General features: G+C 42.1%; 1 protein-coding gene across 1 annotated transcript in view; it reads left to right on the forward strand.

Moving 5' to 3' along the window:
* The first annotated feature begins 955 nt into the window (after nt 1-955).
* Nucleotides 956-23420, forward strand: part of EP300 (E1A binding protein p300) — an 82408-nt gene continuing 59943 nt past the window's right edge. The window contains exon 1 of the mRNA XM_049884476.1: nt 956-1739. Coding sequence (XP_049740433.1) covers nt 1646-1739 — 94 coding nt within the window. The 5' untranslated portion in view covers nt 956-1645. The remainder of the gene's footprint in view (nt 1740-23420) is intronic.

The raw sequence follows: 23420 nt of genomic DNA on the forward strand, positions 1-23420 counted from the left end.
TGTGCAATGACTTGGCGCCTTCCCTGGCGTAACTCCTGGGCTCCGTCACTCCTGGTTCCCACCGGTTCCTACGCACAGACCCAACCCAGGAACCTTCCCCCGTAACTGTCCACCGACCGAAAATAGATTCCGAGTTCGCCCTCTTTCCCCCACCCCCCCCCTTAAAATCCTCCCCTTTAAAGGGAGCCACCGGGTGACGCCGGGGGAGTTTGCGGAAGCGCCAAGCGCGTTGAGGCCCTGGGCGGGTCCCGTGATTGGAACTGACCCCGCCCCCGGCTCCTCTTCCCCCATTGTGTGAGCCTCTAGGGCCTAGGCCCCGCCCCTCGCCCCCTCCCTCCCGGGCCCCGCCCCGCCCCTTTTTTCACCCCCTCCCTTGGCTCATTTCCGGCGCCGCTGCTACCGCTAGCCCGTAAGGAGGATTCGGCAGAGGGAAGAAACAACAGCCGCCATCTTGTTTGTGTGCTAGGCTAGGGGGGAGAGAGGGCGAGAGGGAGCGGGCGAGAGTGGGCAAGGAGGACGCCGGGCTGAGTGCGAGCTGCGGGAGCCAGAGAGTGCGGAAGGGAGCCGGGCCGGAGAGAGGCGACAGGGTCGAGACAGTGGCAGGGGGCCCGGGGCGCACGGCCTGGGCGACCCCTCGCCCCCTCCTGCCCGCACACACCCCCACCGCGGCCGGGAGCCGGGCCGGCGTCGACGCCTAGGGGGGACCATTACATAACCCCGCGCCCCGCGGCGCCTTCGCCCGCCGCCTAGGGCGGCCCGAGTGGAGCCTCGGGGGGCGGGCGCTCCCGGCCCCGGCCGTATTTATTTATTTTCCGCGGGAAGGGAGGGCAAAGGAGGCGAGCGCGGCGCGAGGAGAGGCCGCCTGCGCCGCCCTCCGGAGCGGGCCTCCTCGGTGGGTTCCGCGTCGGGGCGGGCGAGCGCCGCTGCTCGGCCCGGCCCCCTCGGCTCTCTGCGCCGGCGGCTCAGCGCCGGCGTCCTAGCTGCGCCTCCGCCGCCCGGCCGCCAGCGCCCGCCGCGCGATGTGAGGCGGTGGCGCCAGCCTGGCTCTCGGCTCGGGCGGGCTCTGTGCGGCCATTAGGGGCCGGTGCGGCGGCGGCGGCGGCGACGCGGAGCGCGGCGGCGGGAGGAGGGCTCGGAGGGTGGGGGCGCAGGCCCGGGAGGGGGCACCGGGAGGAGGTGAGTGTCTCGCGTCGCCTCCTCCTCTCCCCCCCTTTCGCCCCCGCCTCCTTGTGGCGATGAGAAGGAGGAGGACAGCGCCGAGGAGGAAGAGGCTGATGGCGGCGGCGCTCCGAGAGACCTCGGCGGGGCAGGGGCCGGCCGTGGCGGGCCGGGGACTGCGCCTGTAGAGCCGCGCGTTCTCGGGAGTCGGCCGCGGCGGACGCGCTCGGCGGCTTCGTGCTCTGCGCCTCCTGCGGGCTGGGCCCAGGCCCGGCCCCTCGCACTTGCCCCTACCTTTTCTGTCGAGTCCACATCCCTCTTCGGCCGCCGCGAGCCGGCGGAGAGAAAAAGGAACTTCCCCCACCCCTTCGGGTGCCGGCCGAGCCCCCCAGTCCCACCCCAGGGAGCGGGGCGGGGGCCCCGGGCCGAAGAAGAGATTTCCCGAGGATTCGCCTTTTCCTCGCTTGTATCTCCGAAAGAATTAAAAATGGCCGAGAATGTGGTGGAACCGGGGCCGCCTTCAGCCAAGCGGCCTAAACTCTCGTCCCCGGCCCTGTCGGCGTCGGCCAGCGACAGCACAGGTTAGTCTCGGGCCCGGCCTTCCCCGGCCCCTCGCACCTTTCTTCTTCCATCTTTGCTTCCTTTCTCTCTCGCCCTGGTAGCCTGCCTCTTGGCCCGAGTCCGTCGCAGAGGTATCTATCTGAATGAGCTGGTCGGAGGCGGCCGGGAGCCCTACCATTTTCTTTGCCTCCTAATCCATTCGTTGCAACACTCTGTGCTATCGATGTGTGTTCTGGAATTAGAGCTCGGAAGTGGGTGCTGTAGAGAAATGGCCTTTATTGTAGCGCCCATGCAGTTTTAGTTTGGGGAAATGCCAGCGCGTTTGTGTGCAAGGGCTTTTTTTTTTTTTTTTCCCCGGATTTTAGTTTTAATTTTTTTTTTTTGATGGTGTTAAACGAGAAATCGCGAATCCTTTCTCCTTGGTTGCACTCATTCTGTTTCCTCTACTTTCCACTCTTCAAGATTTCCTCTCCTTTGCACAAAGATTTTCTGCGGAGGATTAGGGCGTGAAAAATCGTGGTTTCTTTTAATTTTTAATTTTTGTGTGTACGATTTTGGATTTCAGGTTTAACGAGAGGTTTAACAAAAATTGGTCTGACCTACTATTCTTAGGGTTTTTTTGTTTTGTTTTTTCTTTTTGCTCTGAGAGTCAATATGGAGCGCAGTTCATTTTACATCTCCCATTTTTTTGTTGCGAGGCCAAAATGTCTGAAACTCTGGGTTTCCTCACTTGGGAGGAACAGAGATATTTTTGCAGTTTGTATTCACTTTCTCTTTTGGGGGGAAAGAAAAAAAATAAAGGATTTTGTGGAGTTATGTACCTGGAAATCAAGGATAGAAGTTGAAAGAGTCCCAATCTGCAACAAACATGAACCGATTGTACAAAAGTGAAAAATGAGGTTTGGGCCTGGGGGCGGGGGGGTTGTTCGTATTCTCTCTTTTTTTTTTTCAACCTTTTAAGCATATTCAGAGATTGAGATTTTAGTTTGAAAGCCCTGCAAATTCTTTACTCAGTTGTGGACTAGTCTTTTGTCGTGAGGATTCAGGAATACTTGTCTGCCCATCGCCCCTTTCTCTCCCTTCTCACAGCTAGTTTCGTGGTGCTGTCCTGATGGTCACCGGCCTTCCCGTTCACTGCCGTAGTTGTTTGAGATGCCAGGATAATGAAGAGGGAGAATGGCTGGCCATCTGACAGTCCACAAGATGTTCCCCTTACTACGGAGCATCTCTTTAAAAACTCCCCAGAACAGGCTCAACGTCATCCCTCCATCTGCCAGTGAGAATGCATAATGGAGTTAAATGTACCCTTTGAGTTTGTAGAGAACTTCCAGAGCATGTTTCTTACGAGGCTGCATTTCCAGGAGTGAAAATGTGAGGAAATGGCAAATGCTTTGAGTTTCTTTGCTCTTCGGAGAAAGATGCTATATGACAAGTTTAGGATAACCTGCAGTTTTGTTTTGTTTTTTAAGTAGGAATCATGCAGAGTTCCTTCACCTAAGGCTTGTAACATTGGCGCTGCATGAACTTTGTTCTGTTCTTATGCCCTGAAGTTTCTGTAGTCTTCAGGGATTTTTTTTTTTTTTAAGCCTCCCTCCCCCTGCCCCGAATTTTTATACATACACACATACAGAGTTTCTCGTTGCAGCTTACTAAAGTGTCATTTAGAAGGATTTTTTAGACCACCTTTAGACATATTTTCACATGTAGATTTTTGCGTTATCTCTTTAGTCATTTTCCATTTTTGTGTGATGTGGTCATGGATTTTACATTGGAGTTGGCTAAGTGACTTTGGGATAGTGTAGGGGTAAACTTTGCTTTAATTCGATGAGTCCTGATTGAGCAGTTTAGTCTTGGAGTAAATGCAAGGCCCAAAAGGAAGGATGTGCTCTGATGTTCAAAACTTCTCTTCAGGTGCACTATTGCATTCTCCCTGCACTGTGTACTTGGACATGTACGTCTCACTCACCTGGCTAATACATAAAAACCCTTCTGTTACTTGGAATATGTAGGAGTTCTGAGTGTATGAAATGGCTTTTTTATTATAAAAAATTATTTTTGTAATAAGAAATAAACCCTTAACATTGAGACTAATTCAGTCACAATTAGCACTAACAGTTTATCTTAATGTTATTTATTTTTCTCTAAATTTCGTAGTGAGAGTTATTATTTTTCTCTGTTCTGAAGAATTCTGTTACAGGAATTCTTTAGGATACAAACCAGTTTGGGGTTTTTGTTGGGGGAGAGGTGACTAGAGAGACAATACTGTCCCTCCGTGAACTTATTTCAAGTCGGGCACTGTTACAGTTTTTTTTTGTGTGTGTATACAGCAGTGTGTAGTAGTAAGTTTGCAGGCAACTTTTAATGGAGGTACTTCACTTTTTAAAACTCTAAATTTCAGACATACCTTCTACGTTTTGACTTTTGAGTTGTCACCTGGATTTTTCATAAATGTGAAAGAAAGCTGTTCTTTGGTACTGACTGTGGTTTTCATCTAGAACTGGTGAAAATAAGGCAAAAATCCTAGGCTCCAGAAACTTTTTTAAAGAACAATGAAGGCTTGCGATTTTTGAACCTTCTAAGAGTGTTGAACACGCCAGTTCTGTAGGAAAGAAAACTGGAATCCGGTTGGGCTGACATGCTAAAGGGTTACAAAACAAATCAGCGTTTAAATCCCAACTTCTGGTTAGGTACTGATGCAGAATAAAAATGATATTTAATACTTAAAGATTCTTCTAAGAAATTTCTAGGTTGAGTCAGATAGCTTGAATTAAGTTCAGGTGTTATGCTTTGGGATGGGGGAGGAAGAGAGACTTTAGGTTTTGCACCTATATGCTCCTGGTTCCACATTTACAGTTTAATTTGGTATGGTTAAGGCAAAACAAATTATTTGTTAAACGAAATAACTTTGTCCTACCCTTTCCACTCCAAAAGATGATAAAACCCATTTATTTGTAAAATTATTGACCAGAAGAGGTAGTAATAGGTAAGTCCTGGATTATCCTGTTCTTAATAACCTTGAGCGATAGAAACGAAAAGGATATTAACGTTACCTTAATTGTTCAGTGAACATGTTCTGTCACTGCTTGGCGAATGCTTCATGCCGTCCGCACTTAAAGAACAATTCCAGAAAGGTGGCTTACAGTGTTAGGGCCTGGCATGTGAAGTAGGGAAAAGATCCTTCGGGTCTTGGTACAGTTTTGTGGCCCTACAACATGTCAGGATTGGCTTGGCTTTTATGCCTATTTTTATTTTTCATTTCAAAGGCACAGAGCAGAGTATAAAATGTACTTGCATTTTTAGTGGCAGGTTGACAACTAGATTAATATACACAGTAGAAAAGTGGCAAGAATTCTTAAATGTTAGTTATACTTTCTCGAGATACCATCGGATATTAGCGGTTCAGCAGCGTAACCAAAACGTTTTGGTTGGAGGCCACTCTTTTTTCAGCTCTTAAACCTGTGTGATACGGCATTTTAATCTTATTTCTCAGGTATGAGTGTTTACATTAATTCTGCTTCTAGAGTCTTTGAGATGTGGCTCCTTGGTTCAGTGAGGTATTGCTGGATCTCAGTATTAAATTGCAAAACATTTTACTGAGTGTCTTGAACTACTTGGGCCATTGCTTATTCTTGAGGACCCTGTGAGTTAATTTATAGGGCTTCAAGAGGATTATCTGCGGTAGGTGGTGAGGTAGAGTGACTTTTTTTACGTTGTAAATCGTGTATGTGTTGTAATTGGGGTGACGTCTTTTAGCTGGAGTTTAGACTGTATTGCAGAGTTCAGAAATGAGGTGGTGTGTCCATTGAATGGATGACGGAGAGAAGGGAGAAGAGGGTTCCTGTCTTGGTTGCCTTTTGTCGTTTTCTCTCAGTTTTACTCTACTTGTCTACCTCCTCTTTAGTATAAAAAGGGGGGAAAATGAAACAAGGAGTTGAAAATTAATGCTTAAGTGGTGTTTGTAAGGATATTAAGTGGTGAGAGTTGAAAATTAATGCTTAAGTGGTGTTTGTAAGGATATTAAGTGGTGAATAGGAAAGGAAAAAAGAGTGGGAAGAATGTTGCAGATACAAGTGGGAGTGTAAAATACTTCTTTCTGGCGTATTTATAAAAACAATTCAGGACCTGTTTTTCCAATTCATACACCTAACAATGAAAAAATAAGACGTAATTCTTCTGTGTATTTGTCCAATTTTAGGATTTCTTCCATTGAGGATTTTTGAAATTGAATTTTTTGAATGTGGGAAACATTAGTAAAATTAATGGGCAAATGAAATTTATGTTATACCAAATGTAAAAATTTTAAAACATTAATTTCCAAAAACCAAACCCATTGCCATCTAGTCAATTCTGACTCATAGCGACCCTATTATAGGACAGGGTAGAACTGCCCCATAGAGTTTCCAAAGAGCGGCTGGTGGGTTTGAACTGCCGACCTTTTGGTTAGCAGCCATAGCACTTAACCACCACACCACCAGGGTTTCCAACATTAACTTAGCAGGTGATTTTTTTTCACGTGATGGGTGGTAATTTTTTTTTCCTGAAATTGCTCAGTTCTATTCAGTATCGAACAAAGAGGTTTAAAAGAATAAGTAGTGATTACTGTCTTGAGGTATTTGCATATGTATATTTAATGTAGATCTTTTTTATTTCTTTTTAATGCCAGGAGGAGTAATTTAGTTAAAGTGTGAGAGAGAAGATAAAGTAGAAATTGCTGGGGGAAAGTGAGTGGTTAAGAGTATGAATTTTGGAGTCAGACTGTTCGAGGTTGTATCTCAGACCTGCCGTTGTTAACTGTGAACCTTGGGCCAGTTATTTTAGCCTGTCTCAGCTTCCTCACCTGTAGTATCTGTTTAAGGCTTTTGTAAGGCATATTGAGAATTCTCTTCATAAAATGCTTAGGATAGTGCCTGCTGCTGCGTAGTATGTGTTCATTAATAACTATTTTTAACATTACTGGTAAGTATACTGGAAGGAAAGCAGTCATCTGTTGTTGTTGCTGGAGTTTTTTTTTATGGGTAGGAGAGATGAAGAGAAAGCCGAGTGCATGAAGTTGAGAGAGTAAAGTTGAAAGTAAGGCTTATGGTGCAGAGTTAGCCTGTATACCAGCCATCTAAGCACAAAGTTTGGGGGTGAGTACAAAAGAATATGGGAGCAGAGATTAAAATAAGAATAAAAGTATTATATATACTGTCACGCAGGGTGTCTTGTATATGTAACTGATCAAGTAGGTAAGGCATGATGAGAAATCAGAAAGCAGATTGCTCTCATTGGAGGTGCTCAGAAAGAATAGGAATAGCATTTTGCTAAATTTTGTAGTTGGATGCTATTTTTTCTATATTTTATTGCTTGTCTGCTCATAAAAGAACTTCTCTTATGAAGGAGGATGGAGGAAAGCAGGAGTAGTGCCAAAAAAAAAAAAAAAGTTGCCGTCAGGTTGATTCCAACTTTTAGTGACCCAATAGGACAGAGTAGAACTGCCCCATAGGGTTTCCAGGGAGCAGCTGTTGGCTTCAAACTGCTGACCTTTTGGAACAAGCTCTTAAACACTGAGCCACCAGGGCTCCAGGAGTAGTGCAGTACCTTTCAAAACTTTTTTGACCACATCCAAGTAAGGACTACAGTTTATGTGTAGAACCAGAGACTGCACAAGTGAGCAAACAGTACCCACATTACTTATATGTACTCTGATATTTTCTATTGCAATTCATTTATTTTAAAGTGCTGGTTGTGACTTTAATGTATTGATTTCATGAACCATCTCTGGCTTATGATCCACAGTTTGAAAAACACTGGCTTAGAGAGGAGTTGATAAGCTAGCAGCTGTCCTGTATTGGGCCAGTGTTTTCTGTATGCTAGGCACTTATCCTCAGTACAGGGAATACTCTGATAATCCAGACAGACGTCGCTTCCTTCCTAAAGTTTATAGATAAAGGGAGAAAATCGACATCCAACAAGTCTGGTGTAACCAGCACTGTAATTGGAAAATACAGTCAGTGTACAGGGGCATCTAATCTAGTGATTAGCTCTGGAGCCTGGCTTGAGGAATTGGAGTCTGATCTTGAGATCTGAAGGATAAGGGGGTTAGTAGAAGTGAGTCAAGGAATATGGCCTGTTCAGGGAACCTGTTAATTCCGTACAGCTGGGGAGATGGCAAGAAATATGACTATAAAGGAGAGCAAAGGGCCACTCATTCAGAACTGACATTGCTTTGGGGAGCTTAGACTTTCCACTTTAGGTGTTTTAAATGGATGAGGCAGCATTATACCTCAGTTGAAAGATCGAAGTGAAGACTAGGCTGGAAGGGAGCAGGAGAAATATGGCGGCCAGGAGACCAGTGAGATGGCTGTTTCAGGATTCCAGTTGAAGTGAGGGTGGCCTGGATTAGAAGAAACAAGTGGAAAGATTTGAGGGAAAGTCTGTGATTGACAGAACTTGGTGATTGATTAGATCTTGGGTAGTAAGATGGGAGGCTGGCTAGGTGACGATGCCATTTATTAAGATAGAGAACGTAGAAAAGAAGTGTTTTTTTCTGTGTGTTGTTGGGGGGGGTGGCAATGAGCTAAATTTTAAGACATTTTAACCCCTTCGTAAGCCAGTTGTTTTTTCTTTTTTAATTTTTTATTCTATGTGTTTTCACTAATGAAAGGCTTGCCGAATCATTGAGTTTGTTTGAATTTTTGGGAGGTGATAATGGTTTTTGTTTTATGTCTCATTCTACAAATCACACTTGGAGTTCAGAGGTACATATTTGTACCAAATGAAAATTACCCCCCAAAAAAACTTTTTTCAAAATTCATGTTTTTCCTACCAAAAATGGAATGATTCAGCACCACCTCATACGATTCCCTGTAAAAACAGTAATTTCCGGCACACACCTGTGTTTTCCGGTTTAAACTGTTACATAGGGCCCTGCCTACCATCAGCACCATACTGTCAGTGGGACAGCAGCTTCCTGATGAAGCCCAGAGGCACAAAAAGTAAGTGGTAGCTGTATATACCACCAGTCCTGAAACAGTTAAAGTTGTGTGGGTCTCCTGAATGAAGTGTAGCCACTGTTTTCATTTGGTTTGCCTTTATCTCCTGTTAGCCAGCAAACATTGAAAACCTACCAGGTGTTAGGCACTTGGAATGTAAAGATGAATCAAGATACCCTTTCTCCTCTCAAAGCGTTTAGCATCTGGTGGGGTTGATTCACATGCACACACAATTCTCCTGTAAGGTACATTCTACCTGTATACTGATGTTCATTGCAGCACTGTTCACAATAGCCAAAAGGTAGAAACAGCCTAAAGTCCATCAGAAGATGAGTGGATAAACAGCGTGTGGTACATACACACAGTGGAATATTACTCAGCCATAAAGAGAAATGAAGTCCTGATGCAAACTACAACATGGATGAACTTTGAAAACATTATGCTGCGTGAAATAAGTTAGTGACAAAAGGTCATGTATTGAATGATATTACTTATATGAAATATCTAGAATAGGCAATTGTATAAAGATCAAAGTTAGTGGTTACCAGGTGCAGGTGGGGAGGGAGAGGGGAGGGAAGGTTCATCACTTAGGGGGACACTGAGCTTCTGCTAGGGGTGATAGAAAAATTTGGAAATGGTTAATGGTGACGGTTGAACAACATGATGAACATAATGTTACTGAATTGTACATGTATAAAATGTTAAAATGGCAAATGTTTTGTTACATGTATTGACTCCATTAAAAAGAATACTCTGATCAAAGTTTTAAAAATGTTCTGGATAATGGCAGAGGTTAGGAATTATCTCTGACAGGGTGGGCTTGGAGAATTGGGGAAAACTTCACAGAGAAAATGTGTATTCGAATGGGGCCCTGAAGGTAAATTTCCTTTTCTTAGAAGTAGGAAAGTTTGGAGGAGTATTTCGGGTGGAACAAATACAAGCAGTTGTCTAACGTAGCTGGAAGATAGACTGTGTGCCGGCGTGTTTTCCTGGGAGATAGATGGAAAAGGACGTTGGAGTCCTATTACAGAAATATGTAAATATCATTTGATGTTTATTTTATCAGGAGAAAGATTTTAGGAGCAGGAGAGTGACATGGTCAGAGGTAAAATTAATTCTGGGGTCACTTTACAGGCTCATTTACAGGGAGAGACCCTAAGTGACAGGAAGACCAGGAATGTGTCCTTTATCTCTTGAAATGAGCTTATCGTTCGCCTTAGAAGGAAGGTCCAGATTTTGTTTGCCAGTTGTCATAAATGTAGAAAATGTAAGAGCTGCCAACTGAGAAGCCATTCACACTCCCCTTTGCTCTTTACAGAGATGCAATTTTTAGGTTTTTTTTCTGGGATGTTATGATAGCTTCTCCATCTGGAATTACCTATAGGTATTTCCTTATACAAACGCTGGTCAAGCAAACAAATAGTAGTCTCACTGCAAAGCTTCTCACAAGATTCTTGCCACTGCCCTAAATCAAGATGTGCTCAGTAGTTGTTAAGTTGGCATGCAATTCAAGTTTAATATAAACATGTTGTTGAGCTCTGGTGGCATAGTGGTTGAGAGTTCGGCTGCTAACCAAAAGGTCGGCAGTTCGAATCTACCAGGTGCTCCTTGGAAACCCTGTGGGGCAGTTCTACTCTGTCCTGTGGAGTTGCTATAAGTTGAAATTGGCTCAACAGCAATGGGTTTGGTTATTGAGTTGATTCTTAAGGATTTTAAATAAATAAATGTCCCCATCTTGTAGTTAATTCCACACCAAGATGCATTACTATGCTAATAAGTGGATAAAGAACGAGACAGTCAATGTAAAACCTCTAAAAGTGGGTCCCAGGTCACATTCATGATCTGTTATGACCCCCATCTCTTTAAATTTTGAGACCTAACTTAAATGTGTTGGGGTTTAAGAATAAACTTCAAGCCAATGTCTTCCCAAAGTATAGGTCCACATTTTGAGTCATGATTGCAGGCAACGTTAAGAGTGCATATTTTGGGAAATTTACTTGCCTTTTTGCCCTTTGAATGTATTAGATTTCAAAATTCAGCAGCTGCCAGCCTGCATAGCTTTGTGATGCTGAATAATTTAATATCGGTTATCATCTTCTATCCGGACTGGTATAAAACTCACAAGTTGTTTTCTAGTTGCTTTAGAAAGTTTTAGGAGTCTTACCTATTTGTCTGTCCAGCATGGGTATGTATTTTGTTTGTCCATCTTTCTCTCCTTGAAAGGTGGGGTTTTTCTATGATTAGATTAATTCTGCTCCATCTACAGAGTATTAAAATACTATTTTTAAAATAATCTACTGAATGGAGTTTAGGAAAGTTGTTTTAATCTGATATGCAAAATTGCCTCATTTTAAAGGCTGCAGTGTTTTAAAATTTCGTGTTTTTTTAAGCACTCTGAACAACTGAGTTAATAGAAGAGTAGGAGCATCCCAAGCTAATAAGAACACATCTTTGTGGGATTAATAGTGTGGTGTGATGGATCCCTTTTATATGGTCTTGTAACTCCCACCAAATGATTAGGTGGGACTATGCAAATAAGATGCTTGTGGCCCACTGGCGGGATTGGACAGTGTGCTGATAATGCAAATAAGATCCATGGAACCCTAATGGGGGGATTGGTCAGGTTTGCTGTCCCGCTAGGCTTAAAAGAGAACCAATCCCAGAGCAGAGGGAGACCTCACTATGACCAAGAAGGAAGAGTTAGGAGTGGGATGCATCCTTTAAACCCAGGATCCCTGCACTGAGAACCACCTATACCCAGGAGACAGAGAGAGAGAGCGCTGTAACATTGGAGACGGTGAGAAATGGTGACAAGCAGCAGCAGCAGGACCAGGAGATCAGCAGGAGAAAGCATGGTGGGCTTCCTGGCCTACACAAGGAGAAAGTTGAGCACTTTTAGGCAGGGGGCTTGCAGGCAGAGTGGGGTGCTTCTGGGTACTTGTTGGCGGAGCTAGGCTTGCTGACCCACTGAGCTAGAGAGCTGAGTGCCTTTGGGCCGAAGCTTCCTGACAGAGTGGGATGCCTCTGGGCACTTCTCAGGGGAACTAAAGAGCTTTGTAAAATTTGCCCAAGCAGGGCAGAGGCTGGAGACCAAGGAGAGGCCTGCCTGTGGGCATGGCCAAGAAGCTGTCCTGACCAATGAACTGTATCTGGGTCGTTCCTAATCCTAAATTGTAACCTGTTACTTCCCTAATAAACCCCATAATCGTAAGTATTGCCTGTGAATTCTGTGTGGCCGTTGCAACCCAGCATCGAACCCAGTAGAGAAGAAGAGAGTGCCATGGGAGGGGCAGCTGGTGTCAGAATTGGTTAAAAAAGTTGGAGAGAAGAGCTGTGTCTGCCCTCAGCTTCATAAGACTCAGCCTTGCTTGGGCTGATGCTGATGGTGATTCTCGTCCTGTCCCGTCCCCCCGCCCCCCCGCCCCCCGCCGAAGCTAGGAGGTGAGACAGCTCTGCCACATCATTTTTACAGATAGCTTCACAGTTAATTAGACCAAAATTAGAAGGGTTAAAGTGATGTAGATTTGTTTTTTAATCATCGTCTTTTTTTTTTTTTTTTTTTTAAATCTCTAATCCCTAACCTGGACTAGGGCTCTGAGTGTTCTAATCTCTGCCCACCTCGTCAGCCTGAGCCTTCACTCACTTCGTGGCCCCTACTTTAAGTTTCTTTCAGTTGCTGAACTGCCCAGGCTTCTCCCCCATCTTTAGGTTGTTTGGGAACCCTGGTGGCATAGTGGTTAAGAGCTACAGCTGCTAACCAAAAGGTCAGCAGATTGAATCCACCAGGCGCTCCTTGGAAACCCTATGGGCCAGTTCTCCTCCATCCTGTAGGGATCGCTATGAGTTGGAATTGACTCGACGGCACTGGGTTTTGTTTTGTTTTTTTTTTAAGGTTTTCCACACATCCTGTCCCGTCTCTCTACTCTTCACCTGTGTAGCCTCCTACTTATCCTCTGACATCACCACTGGGTTAGATGAAAGAAATGAAGGTTTTGAGATCTGTGAATGCCTGTTCTTTTTAAAAGCATTTTAATGCTGCAGAGTAAGCTAGCCGAAGGGAAGAGAAGCAATGGGTGGATTTTGTCTTCTAAACGGATACTTGAGAATTGGCTCATTTTAAAATACGTTAATTAGTGTAGGTATTTTGCTTACTGGCCATACATAGTTCAAGAGCAGAACTGAGCTAATTTAACTTCAGATTACCTAAAGTATGAAAATAAGCCTATTTAGTCAACAAATAATGTTTGAGCATCCTCAGTGAAAAAACGTAACTAGAAGAGGTATTATTGTGCATTGGAACTTGATTTTGAACCAGAATCATTTCAACTTATATTTTGCATCCAGTTAAGTAACTGTTAAAAAAAAAAAAAAAGTTTCTTATTTATGCTCACAGCATAATATTTGAGATTACAGTGGTGATCGTCCTAAATTTGAAGGCTCTGCTTTCGTTATGTATTTTGTGGGGTAATACTTATCTAATTTCTCGTGTATCATGGAATTATCTTGATCTTTTGACTTTTAGAAAGGCTAAGTAAGCTGAGTATGTATTTTTAAAGGGATTATTTTGTTAAAATTGCTGTGAGGACCACAAGCAATATGGAAGACGTGAAGAGTGACCTACAGAATCAGCATGTAATAAAGTATGCTTTAACTCAGTACTTGTTTGCTATGTTTAATCTAAACTCAGTTGTTTTTGTTTAAATTGTCTCATTGCTAACACACAGTTCATTGGATAAACCTCATGTTCTGCTAAACTTTCAAATTAGATTTAAATCTGTTGGTCAGATTTTGCATCACTGTATTTGAACTGAATGTACACGTAGATGAAGAAACATTTTACGTGTACTCATACTCATTTTGCATGTGGGAACTTGTCAGTAAACTGTTTGCTTGGTAGAAGTGGCTGCTGCTGATGTTGATCGGTTGATATTTTAGAAACTAAATAGGAAACATCTTACTGGAGATGGTGTGAGTTGATTCATTTCAACAGTCATTTGTGATACTGTTTTGCAATATTTGTCATAGATTAGAGGTAATGGAATAAGTTTCAGGTTTTTAAATTTCTGATTGGAAGAAATGGGGGGATGTAAGCAAATTAAAAATCAAGAGCTTACCTTATTATCTAGAAAAAATACTCACTGTGTTTTACTTTCTTATCTCCTACTTCTCAGTCCACTGAAGTCTGGATTTTGCCCTTGCAACTCCACTGAAGCTGCCCTTACTCTGATTATTCGTTGTTGAGTGCTTTCGAGTCAATTTCAACCCCCAGTGGCCCTGTAGGACACCGTAGGACTGCCACGTAGGGTTTCTTAGCCTGAAGTCTTTACAGGTGCAGATCACCAGAATTGAGGCAATGGAAGTTAGAATTTAGTGAGACTGAAGATAAGGGACTTGACACCAACTTATTTCAGGAAAACTCAGATAAAAGAATTTTAAATGAGAAAAACCTAATTATGTGGGACTCTATAAAGACAAATGTCCTACTAGTGACTGGAGTATCAGAACAGGGGGTATAACAGAAAATACAGAAAGAATTGTTGTAGATTTGTTAGTAGAGCGGCTGGTGGGTTCAAACCACCGACCTTTCATCTAGCAGCCAAGTGCTTAATGGTTGTGCCACCAGGACTCCTCTGATTCCTCGTTATCTCCTGTTAATCTACATTTAGTGGGCTCTCTCTGGAGCATGGAGCACCAGTGACGGTTTCCTTCCTGGAACCTTTTAGTCTCCAGGTCAGTATTCCTGGTAGGATAAGGCTGAGGATGTTGGGCTTTAGCATCCTTTGCTGGTTAAAATCCTTATAGATCACTGTCCCTTAAATACTAGTGTTACCTGTGGTCCCTTCTGTGGGTCTTTCTTGTTTTGCCTCATAAATACCATCTGGTCAGTTTTAACTCCTTCTGTGACTCATAATTCCTTTATGCAGACCTTCTCTTGATGCTCCAGAACTGTCATTAATGAGGTACCCACTGGACATCTCCACGTAGGTATCCCAACAGTGACTTTTCTTTCATATCCTTATGTTTTCCTCTGCCTCTCTAGATAACCCCACCTCTATACCCTTTGGTTGTCCAAGCCAGAAACTTATATGTTGTCTTTGTCTTTTCTGTAACCCTCCTGTCTGCAGTCTGAGATGAATTCTTCAGATTGTGCTTTTTTGACACCTCTGCCCGGTTAGTACTTCATCTGTAATCTGTGTCTTTCATTATTTCTCCCGCAGTAGCCCCCTAAGCACTCTCCTGCACTCCAGACTTGTCCCTGTCCAACTCAGTCTTCATCCTGTTGACCCGAGCAGTCTCTGTTAAATGCAAGTTTGTTCCAGGGCTTCGAACCTATTCAGTCACAGCAGACAAAGCGAAACAGGGACAGACACGAAGTTTTACAGTTCGGCAGATTTGGCATGGTACCTGGAACAGGAAAAATTACAGGTCGAAACCCTAGGATGGAAGACTCAGAAGAGGTATAGGGAGCCGTTTCAGGAGCCCGACACGTGGGATTGGATTATTGGCAGAACTGTAGAAGAGTGATACACATTCTAAGTGGCATGGTTGGCTGCCATCTTTTGAGCGGGGCAGCGCTGCTTCAAACTGTGCTCAAAATCCAACGGCAAGAGATTTGGTTGCAGTGGAACTTACATGCTGCCCTTGTTCTCTGAAAGAGAGATTGAGTTTCTAGCAGGGCTTTGACCTGTAATTTTTCCCATTTTGGCTGTCTTTCCAGTTCATGGTAATATTAAAAATCCAGGTCTATTGTGGTGATACTTCTTAGCCATTACTGAACCAGGCAGAGCCAGTTTGAAGCCCTGGTTTGTCCATATCATAATAATTCTTAAAAATCTTTCAGTAGATCAATTTTCTCCCCAGAATAAAAATATAAACTATTATATTACGGAACCCTCTAGATTGTTTCTTGTATTTATTGAATTCATCTGAACTGATCTAATCCCTCTGCAGGTCAAGTTGAGAAGGGGGCCTGAGAAGGAGATTTGGAGCTTGATTTTCCGCCCCCTCCTTGAAGGAGAGGGAAGGAAGAACCTGAGGAGCTTAGTGATAAAGGCATAAAATTCAGGCTTGTTGGTGTTAAGGCCCTCAGCTCAGCGAGGATTTGTGGAAATTATGACACTTAATTTTTTTATTGTCTCTTCATACATATCGCTTTTTGTTTGGGGCCTACTTTTCTAGTTTTGGACCACCGGATTTCATTTACTGTTTATAATAAACTTCGGCTAAAGACATAATCTCATGTTTTAGTAACCTGTTTATAATATGCTGTTCAGTTCACTGCTTGTGAATCTGTTAGCACGTTTTTTTTCTGGGAAGCCCTTGCAGAAATATCTAACAGGAAAAGGATGGAAATTTGGTGACCAAAATAAAGTCCACATACTAGGTTTTTGCACTTTAGTACTCTTAACTGTACCAGTATAGAATTGACTAAGAGTTTGGGTAGTTTTTCTTACTCTGGAAATACTACTTTAATTTCTATTTAAAAAAAAAATAGCAGTTTAAAATTTTCAGAAAAGTTATAGTAGTCACAGTCCTCATAATGTTCAATAGTCTAAAAAAAAACTGCTAAAAATGAAGTCTTGTAGGTTCCTCACATAGAAAGAACATTGGCCTGGGATCCAGGGGACTTTAATAGATTCCATATCCAATAACAGAGTTGTATTATCTAGGGGAAGTCAATGTTAGGTTCAGTTGCTGTATCTGTAAAGTGAAAGAATTAGTAGTTTTCAAACTTAGGCGCTTCCTGAGGGGTAAAGTGCCAAAGGTCTGAGGAAGATGAACCCTCATTCTCCCAGTTCCTCTTCACCCCATGCTGTTCTGCCTCCAGGTAAACTTGGGAACCATTGTACTAGATGATTTGGTAGGATTCTTTTCTCTGCCCCGTCTGGTTATAATAGAGTTCAGAAATCCTGATCAGACAACAGGACATAGAGGATTTAGGCATGTCACACTTGACAATAATGGCAATCCTCAAAAACAAAGAAGAAATTCTCCAGTCTGTTGGATGATTGGCTCTGCTGAAAGCTACAGGGCTAACGAAATTGTGAGAGGAACCTATATCAGATGTGGATAGATTGTTAATGACATACACTGAGGATCAAACGAAAGAGCGAATTCCTCTCAGTACGTTGACGATCACTGCTAAGGCACAAAGCTTGTTCGAGATGCTTAAAGAAAAGGCATTTTGAGGTGAGTGCTGGCTCTGGGTGGTGCAAGCGCTTCAAACAACGTTTTTTGCTGTATAACGTGAAGGTGACTGATGACCGCTGATGGGAATGCAGCAGCAGAATTCGTCGAAAGCTTTCTTAGGCTGAGTTCGCTAGAGGAGCAAAACCAGTGAAGCGCGTACCTACACGTATATAGAGATTTACCTCAAGGAGGTGGCTCACGCATTTGTGGAGGCTGGTAGGTGGGTCAGGCGTCAGGCAGAAGGCTGCTGGTTCACAGTGTTGCAGGAACTGATGACTCCCAAGATACGCAGGGCAGAGAGAAAGCAGCTGACTCGCGTCCCAAGAACCAGAGGTCAGAGGATTATGAGTCGGATGCAGGATCCAGAGAGCTTTGCCAGAACATCCATAGCTATTAGATACAGGCCACACCCCCAAGGAAACTGATTGGCTTTCAGCTGATTGCTGCACACATCACAAAATGGAGGGTGATTACATAATATCTGCCAAACCACTGAGAATCGTGGCCTAGCCAGGTTGACAGCCTTAACCATCACTGTCCACCCATTATCAACTTGGCACCAGTACAAAGCTCCTTATAATCTCTAAATAAAGACAAAATATAGTCATACTTGCACCTAACATGATACAGCTGTCACACGTACAACCAAAAACACACTGGTCCCATTTATATCTTATATTTTATAATAAGTAATGGAATGAGGGAGGGAAGAAAAAGATTTGAGAGATGTATATGCATGCACACATACACATGGTCATAGCTGGTGTTTAGAACTGCTTTCTTCTGCCACCCATTACGTATTCTCTTCGCCCTCAGCAAGCACCTCAGCTAGTCGTGGTTCTTTGCCTGGTGGGGTGACCCAAACCCTCAAACCTGAAGGGTTATGGCCATTAGTTGTCATATCAGAATTGGGTTGCTATAGTTTTCCATTGGCTTTAATTACAGGGCATCGTAGTAGTAACAGACGTCCTGAGGGATCTCCTGTAGTCTAGGCATACTCTTCTTTACGTCCATTATGTAATATCAGTCCGATTTCCTCCTGGTAATCAGTATCATTCACACCAGCCAATACGTTAAACTGCCTTCTTTGCCTAGTGATCCAAAGGCATGAGAAGCCCAAAGTGGCCTGGTAGCGTTCTCAATTCCCAGTTCAATAGAATCAGTGTCGTGTAATTGGCATCAGTTCAGAGCCTGTGTAGTAATCTCCAAAAAGTCCGATTATTTCTTTTCCCCCAATGAGCAGTCACTCTGATAAAAGGCCGTAGATCTCTTTGGGGAAGGATGTGAGAAAGATTAACAGTATAAATTTTTGACAGTGTAGCTGGGTCCTTCCTCAAGGGGACTTGTCCTTCCCTTCATTCAAGGGGTTGTAGGTCTGTAACTGGTCAAGTCTGGGGATTGATTGAGGGGCCATGACTGTTCTGACAATTCTAGGTAGACTGCCATTCACTTGAATTCTCCTGCTTGTACAGATCAAGTAAATACTTGGTAGATTTCCTACGTATTTCGCTCCTAGGGACAACGTGACCAAGTAGTCAACACCGTAAGTCCACACGAGTCAGACTATTCAATTACTGCTTTGAACCTGCTTTCCATTACAGCAACCATATGCACCTTGTCCTTGGCAATTAAGTGCCAACACTTAACCCTCCCACCAGGAGATCCAATCAGCCACATTGTAGTTAACCCAAAAACCAAACCCACTACTGTCGAGTCAGTTCCGATTCTTAACGACCGCATAGGTTTTCCAAGGCTGTAAATGTCTGCGGAAGCAGGCTGCCACATCTTTCTCCTGCAAAGCTGCTGGTGGTTTCAAACCACTGACCTTTCAGTTAGCAGTCAGTCGCTTTAACTACTGCACTACCAGGGCTCCTTCCATTATAGTTAGTTGTTTTGATTCAGTCAGAGCAGTTCCAACTGTCAAATCTGACTTACATAAAATTGCAATCACAGTAGTCTTCAGGGGTACTGGGGCTTCCTTCACCAATTTGTTCCTTACCGTTGTGAAGATATGTCCTCTGGGTACTCTGTGGATGGATGTCTGGGTCCAACCTAATAAATCCACTCTTAACATACCAATTTTGGTTAGCCTTTGGATACTTCTACAGTATACCAAGGCAGGTCTGGCATTTCAGCTTGATTAGTATAGTCCACTGCTTAATCCATGTTTCAGCACACCAACCAAATAAACTGTTAGATCCTTTTCTAACCTCTCGAGTTGAAACATTGAATGAAGAATCTGTGCTGGCTCATGTCTGAAGAACCAGAGGTCAGAGGTTGACGAGTTGGATGCAAGATCCAGAAAGAGCTTTGTGGTAACATCCATAGATATAGGATGCAGGCCACACCCCCAAGGTAGCTGATTGTCTTTCAACTCATTGGCTGTACACATCAGATCACAAAATGGAGGATAATTATATGTGCCGAACCACTGAGAATTACGGCCTAGCCGTGACTGACACACAACCATCACAAAACGTCAGATAAATTGTTAGGTGCCATCATAGTGACCCTATCATACACAACGGAATGAAACACTCGCTGGTGCTGTACCATCATCACAATTGTTGGTTTGTTTTGAGCCCATTGTTGCAGCCCCTGTATCATTCCATCTCATTGAGGGTTTTCCTCTTTTTTACTGATCCTCTACCTTACCAAGCCTGATGTCCGTCTCCAGGGACTGGTCCCTCCTCATAACATGTCCAAAGTAAGCAAGATGAAGTCTCACTGTCCACGCTTCTAATGAGAATTCTGACTTCTTCTAAGACAAATTTGTTCATTCTTCTGGCAGTGCATGGTGTATCTGATCATTTGTGCCAACACCACAGTTCAAAATTCTTAGGTCTTCCTTATTCATTGTCCAGCTTTCACATCCGTATGAGCCTATTGAAAATAACAGTGGCTTGGGTCAGGCACACCTTAGTCCTCAAAGTGACGTATTTGCTTTTGAAAACTTTAATGAGACACTTTGGAGCAGATTTGCCCAGTGCAATGTTTGATTTGAGTGCTGCTTTCGTGGCATTCGTGGTGGATCCAAGTAGAATGGAATCCTCAAGAACTTTGATATTTTGTCCATTATCATGGAACTAATTGTAGAGGGAGGTTATATGTTCCCACTAATTTTTAATATGGACAAAACTTCCTTATTCTGAAAGCGAATGCCTGAAAGGACTTTCATCCGTGATATGGTGTTCACACAATGTCCAAATCACAACGTATTTCACAGAACGTATTGTGGACGTTGGAAACCCTGGTGGCGTAGTGGTTAAGTGCTGTGGCTGCTAACCAAAGGGTTGGCAGTTCAGATCCGCCAGGCGCTCCTTGGAAACTTTATGGGGCAGTTTTACTCTGTCCTGTAGGGTCGCTATGAGTCAGAATTGACTTGACGGCACTGGATTTGGTTTTTGGTTTTGGTTTATTGTGGATGTTAAGTGACGTGTGACTATGTATAATTATAGAATAGCTGTAAGTACTTTTAATTACATTCGGCAAATCTGCAAAAGACCTTTGTAAAGTGTTAAAAAGCAAAGATGTCACTTTGAAGACTAAGGTGCGCCTAACCCAAGCAAGCCATGACATTTTCAACGTCCTCATACGCATGCAAAAGCTGGACAATGAATAAGAAAGACCAAAGAAGAATTGACACCTTTGAATTATGGTCTCAGCAAAGACTATTGAATATACCATGGACTGCTGGAAGAATGAACAAATCTGTCTTGGAAAGAATTACAACCAGAATGCTCCTTATAGGAGATGTTATCATCAGGGAGCGGTCTCTTGAGAAGGACATCATGTTCACTAAAGTAGAAGGTCAGCAAAAAAGAGACCCTCGAGGAGATGAATTGACACAGTGGCTGCAACACTGGGCTCAAGCAAAACAGCGATTGTGGTGATGGTGCGGGGCAGGGCAGTGTTCCGTTTTGTTGTACGTAGATAGGGTTTCTATGAGTTGGTACCAACTCTTTGGTGCTTAGTAATTCATTCCAGTATTTATTTAGTGTACATAATAACATAATAAGTCTCTGTGCTAGGTGCTACAGGAAATGTAAACACCTATTAAACAAGACCCTAAGCCTCAAGCTGTTTATAATCTGGTAAAGAAATAAGATGGATTCAACCTATTAAGTAGGTACTTTCCTATAATACAGAGGTAGAAACTAGGTTTTTCTTTGTATGCTTTAGAATTGTCTTGTTTCTTGGAAAAACTTTATTAGGATTTTGATTGGCATTGCATTGACTCTGTAGACTAACCTTGAAGAGTTGGTATCTTTACGTAGTATTGAGGATTTCTAACCAGGTGTTTGGGAGATTATTCTATTTATTTAGATAGTCTTTAAAGTTTTATAATTTATACCCATTTTATAATTCTACGGTGTCACAACTTTTTGTAATCATAAGTTACATTTAAAAAATTATTTCTAACCATTTTTTGGTGTACAGAAACAGTTTACTTTTTTTATATTTGTTGCCTATCCAGTCATTTTGCTAAACTGTCACTATTTTCAATAATATGCATGAATTTTCTATGTTGACAGTTAAATCATCAACAGTAAATACTGTTTCTTCCTTTCTGGTCACTTTACTTGTAATTTTTCTTGTATTGTTGCCCTAGCTAAAAACCCAGTATAATATTGAATAGAAGTGGGTGTCATGGGTATCTTTGTCTTATTCTGATAATTAAAGAGACTACTTTTAATTATGGTCTATTATGCATATTTGCTGTTTTTAGGTTTTGGAAGAAGCCTTTTATCAACTTAAGCTTCCTTTTAGATTATGGTTTTGTTTGTTTTTGAATTATAATTGGGTATCAAAATTTATCAAATGCTTTTCTTACAGCCAATGAGTCTTTTTTTTTTTTCCTTTGTTAATATGATGAGATGTTTTGGTGTTGAAATCCCCCTTTCTTAGGGGGATTCCTGGAATTATTCCAGTTTATGATGCTGCATTTTAAAGACACTGATGAATTTGACTTGCTCTCTTTTTTTTTTTTTTTTTAAGGATCTTCTGTGCTCATGAATGATTGGCCTGTGATTTTCTTTCCTTGTACTGGCAATGTGTGATTTTTAAAGTATTATTTTTTTCTTCCTAGAAATGGTTGTATGAGATTGAATTGCCTTTTCCTTGAAAGTTTGATAGGACATGCCTGTAAAACCATCTAGACCTGGTGTTTTCTTTATGGAAAGATTAACCAATGGCTCCTTTTCTTTCATAGTAGTAGGATTATTCAGGCTTTCTATGTTTCCTTCTTTTAAACATTTTTAAATGAAAACTTTCAATTTGATAGAGAAACTAGTTTAAAGAACTCCCATATACTCATCACATAGTTTCAAGTTGCCAGTATTTTGTCCCCATGAGTGTTGTTTCACCAGAAGGACTTCACTAGGCATCTCTCAGTAAAAAAGATTTATTTTTAACATAGTTATTACTGTCTTTATCCTGTTCAACAAAATTAATAATTTCTTAATACGGTCTACTACCAAGTCCATGTTGCTATCCTAATTCTCTTTCAAAAATTTGTTTTTATGGTTGGTTTGTTTGAATCAGGATCTAATCAGAGTCCATATAAGGACATGATAGTACATCTGGTTGTTGAATCTCTTATTTGATAACAGATCCCTCCTCTTTTTTTTTTTTTTTTCCTCCTTTTATAAAAGACATTGATTTGTTGGAGAAAGGCCATTAAAATGTTGTGGGGGAGAGTAATTGGGAGTGTGTAGCAAGGTGTATATGGGTTTTTGTGTGAGAGACTGACTTGATTTGTAAACTTACATTTAAAGCACAATAAAAATTATTTTTTAAAAATGTGGGACATTTATCTTGTATAATTTCTTTTTTATTAAGGTTTGGTGAGTATTTTCCCAGGAATTTGTTCATTTTTGTCTGTATTCAAATTTTTGGCTTAAAGTCTATCTTCAATTAATTATATCTAGTATTTTTTTCTTAACATCCCAGAAGCTTATCTTTTATTACTCTGGTCAAAGAACCAACTTCGGTTTTATGGATAGCCTCTCTATTGTATCTGTTTTCTCTCTCCTTGAGAATTGCTTTCATCTTTGATCATCTTTCTGTTCTTTTTCTAACATATTTACTTGCTTAGCTTGTTATTTTTAGCTTCATTTTCTAATGTAAGCCTCTAAGTGATGAAATGTAGTTTTTTTTTTTTTCTGTGAGATGTAGTATTGTTATTATTACTCAGTTTCTTTTGTGACTTCCTCATTAATCACTTGTGTGTAGGTATGTTATTTAAATTTCTAAATGGGGGCAAATTATTTTTTTCCTATATATTCGATAATAAGAATATGCTGATGATGGGATATATTCTTGGATATTCCAAGAGGAACAGGGAATGCAAAATTGCACATAAAATATCCCAGTTTTGTAAATTAGGAGGAAATAATGAAAATATATCACATTAAGCAATTGTCTTTGAGTAGTGGGGTAACAGGTGAATTTTTTATTTAAAACTTCCCTTATATTCCCAAACTATTTGTAATACATATTTTTATGATGGAGAGGCTGATATTTTTCAAAAGGAAA

The sequence above is a fragment of the Elephas maximus genome, chromosome 4 (genome assembly GCF_024166365.1).
Source record: "Elephas maximus indicus isolate mEleMax1 chromosome 4, mEleMax1 primary haplotype, whole genome shotgun sequence".
NCBI classification, from domain to species: domain Eukaryota; kingdom Metazoa; phylum Chordata; class Mammalia; order Proboscidea; family Elephantidae; genus Elephas; species Elephas maximus.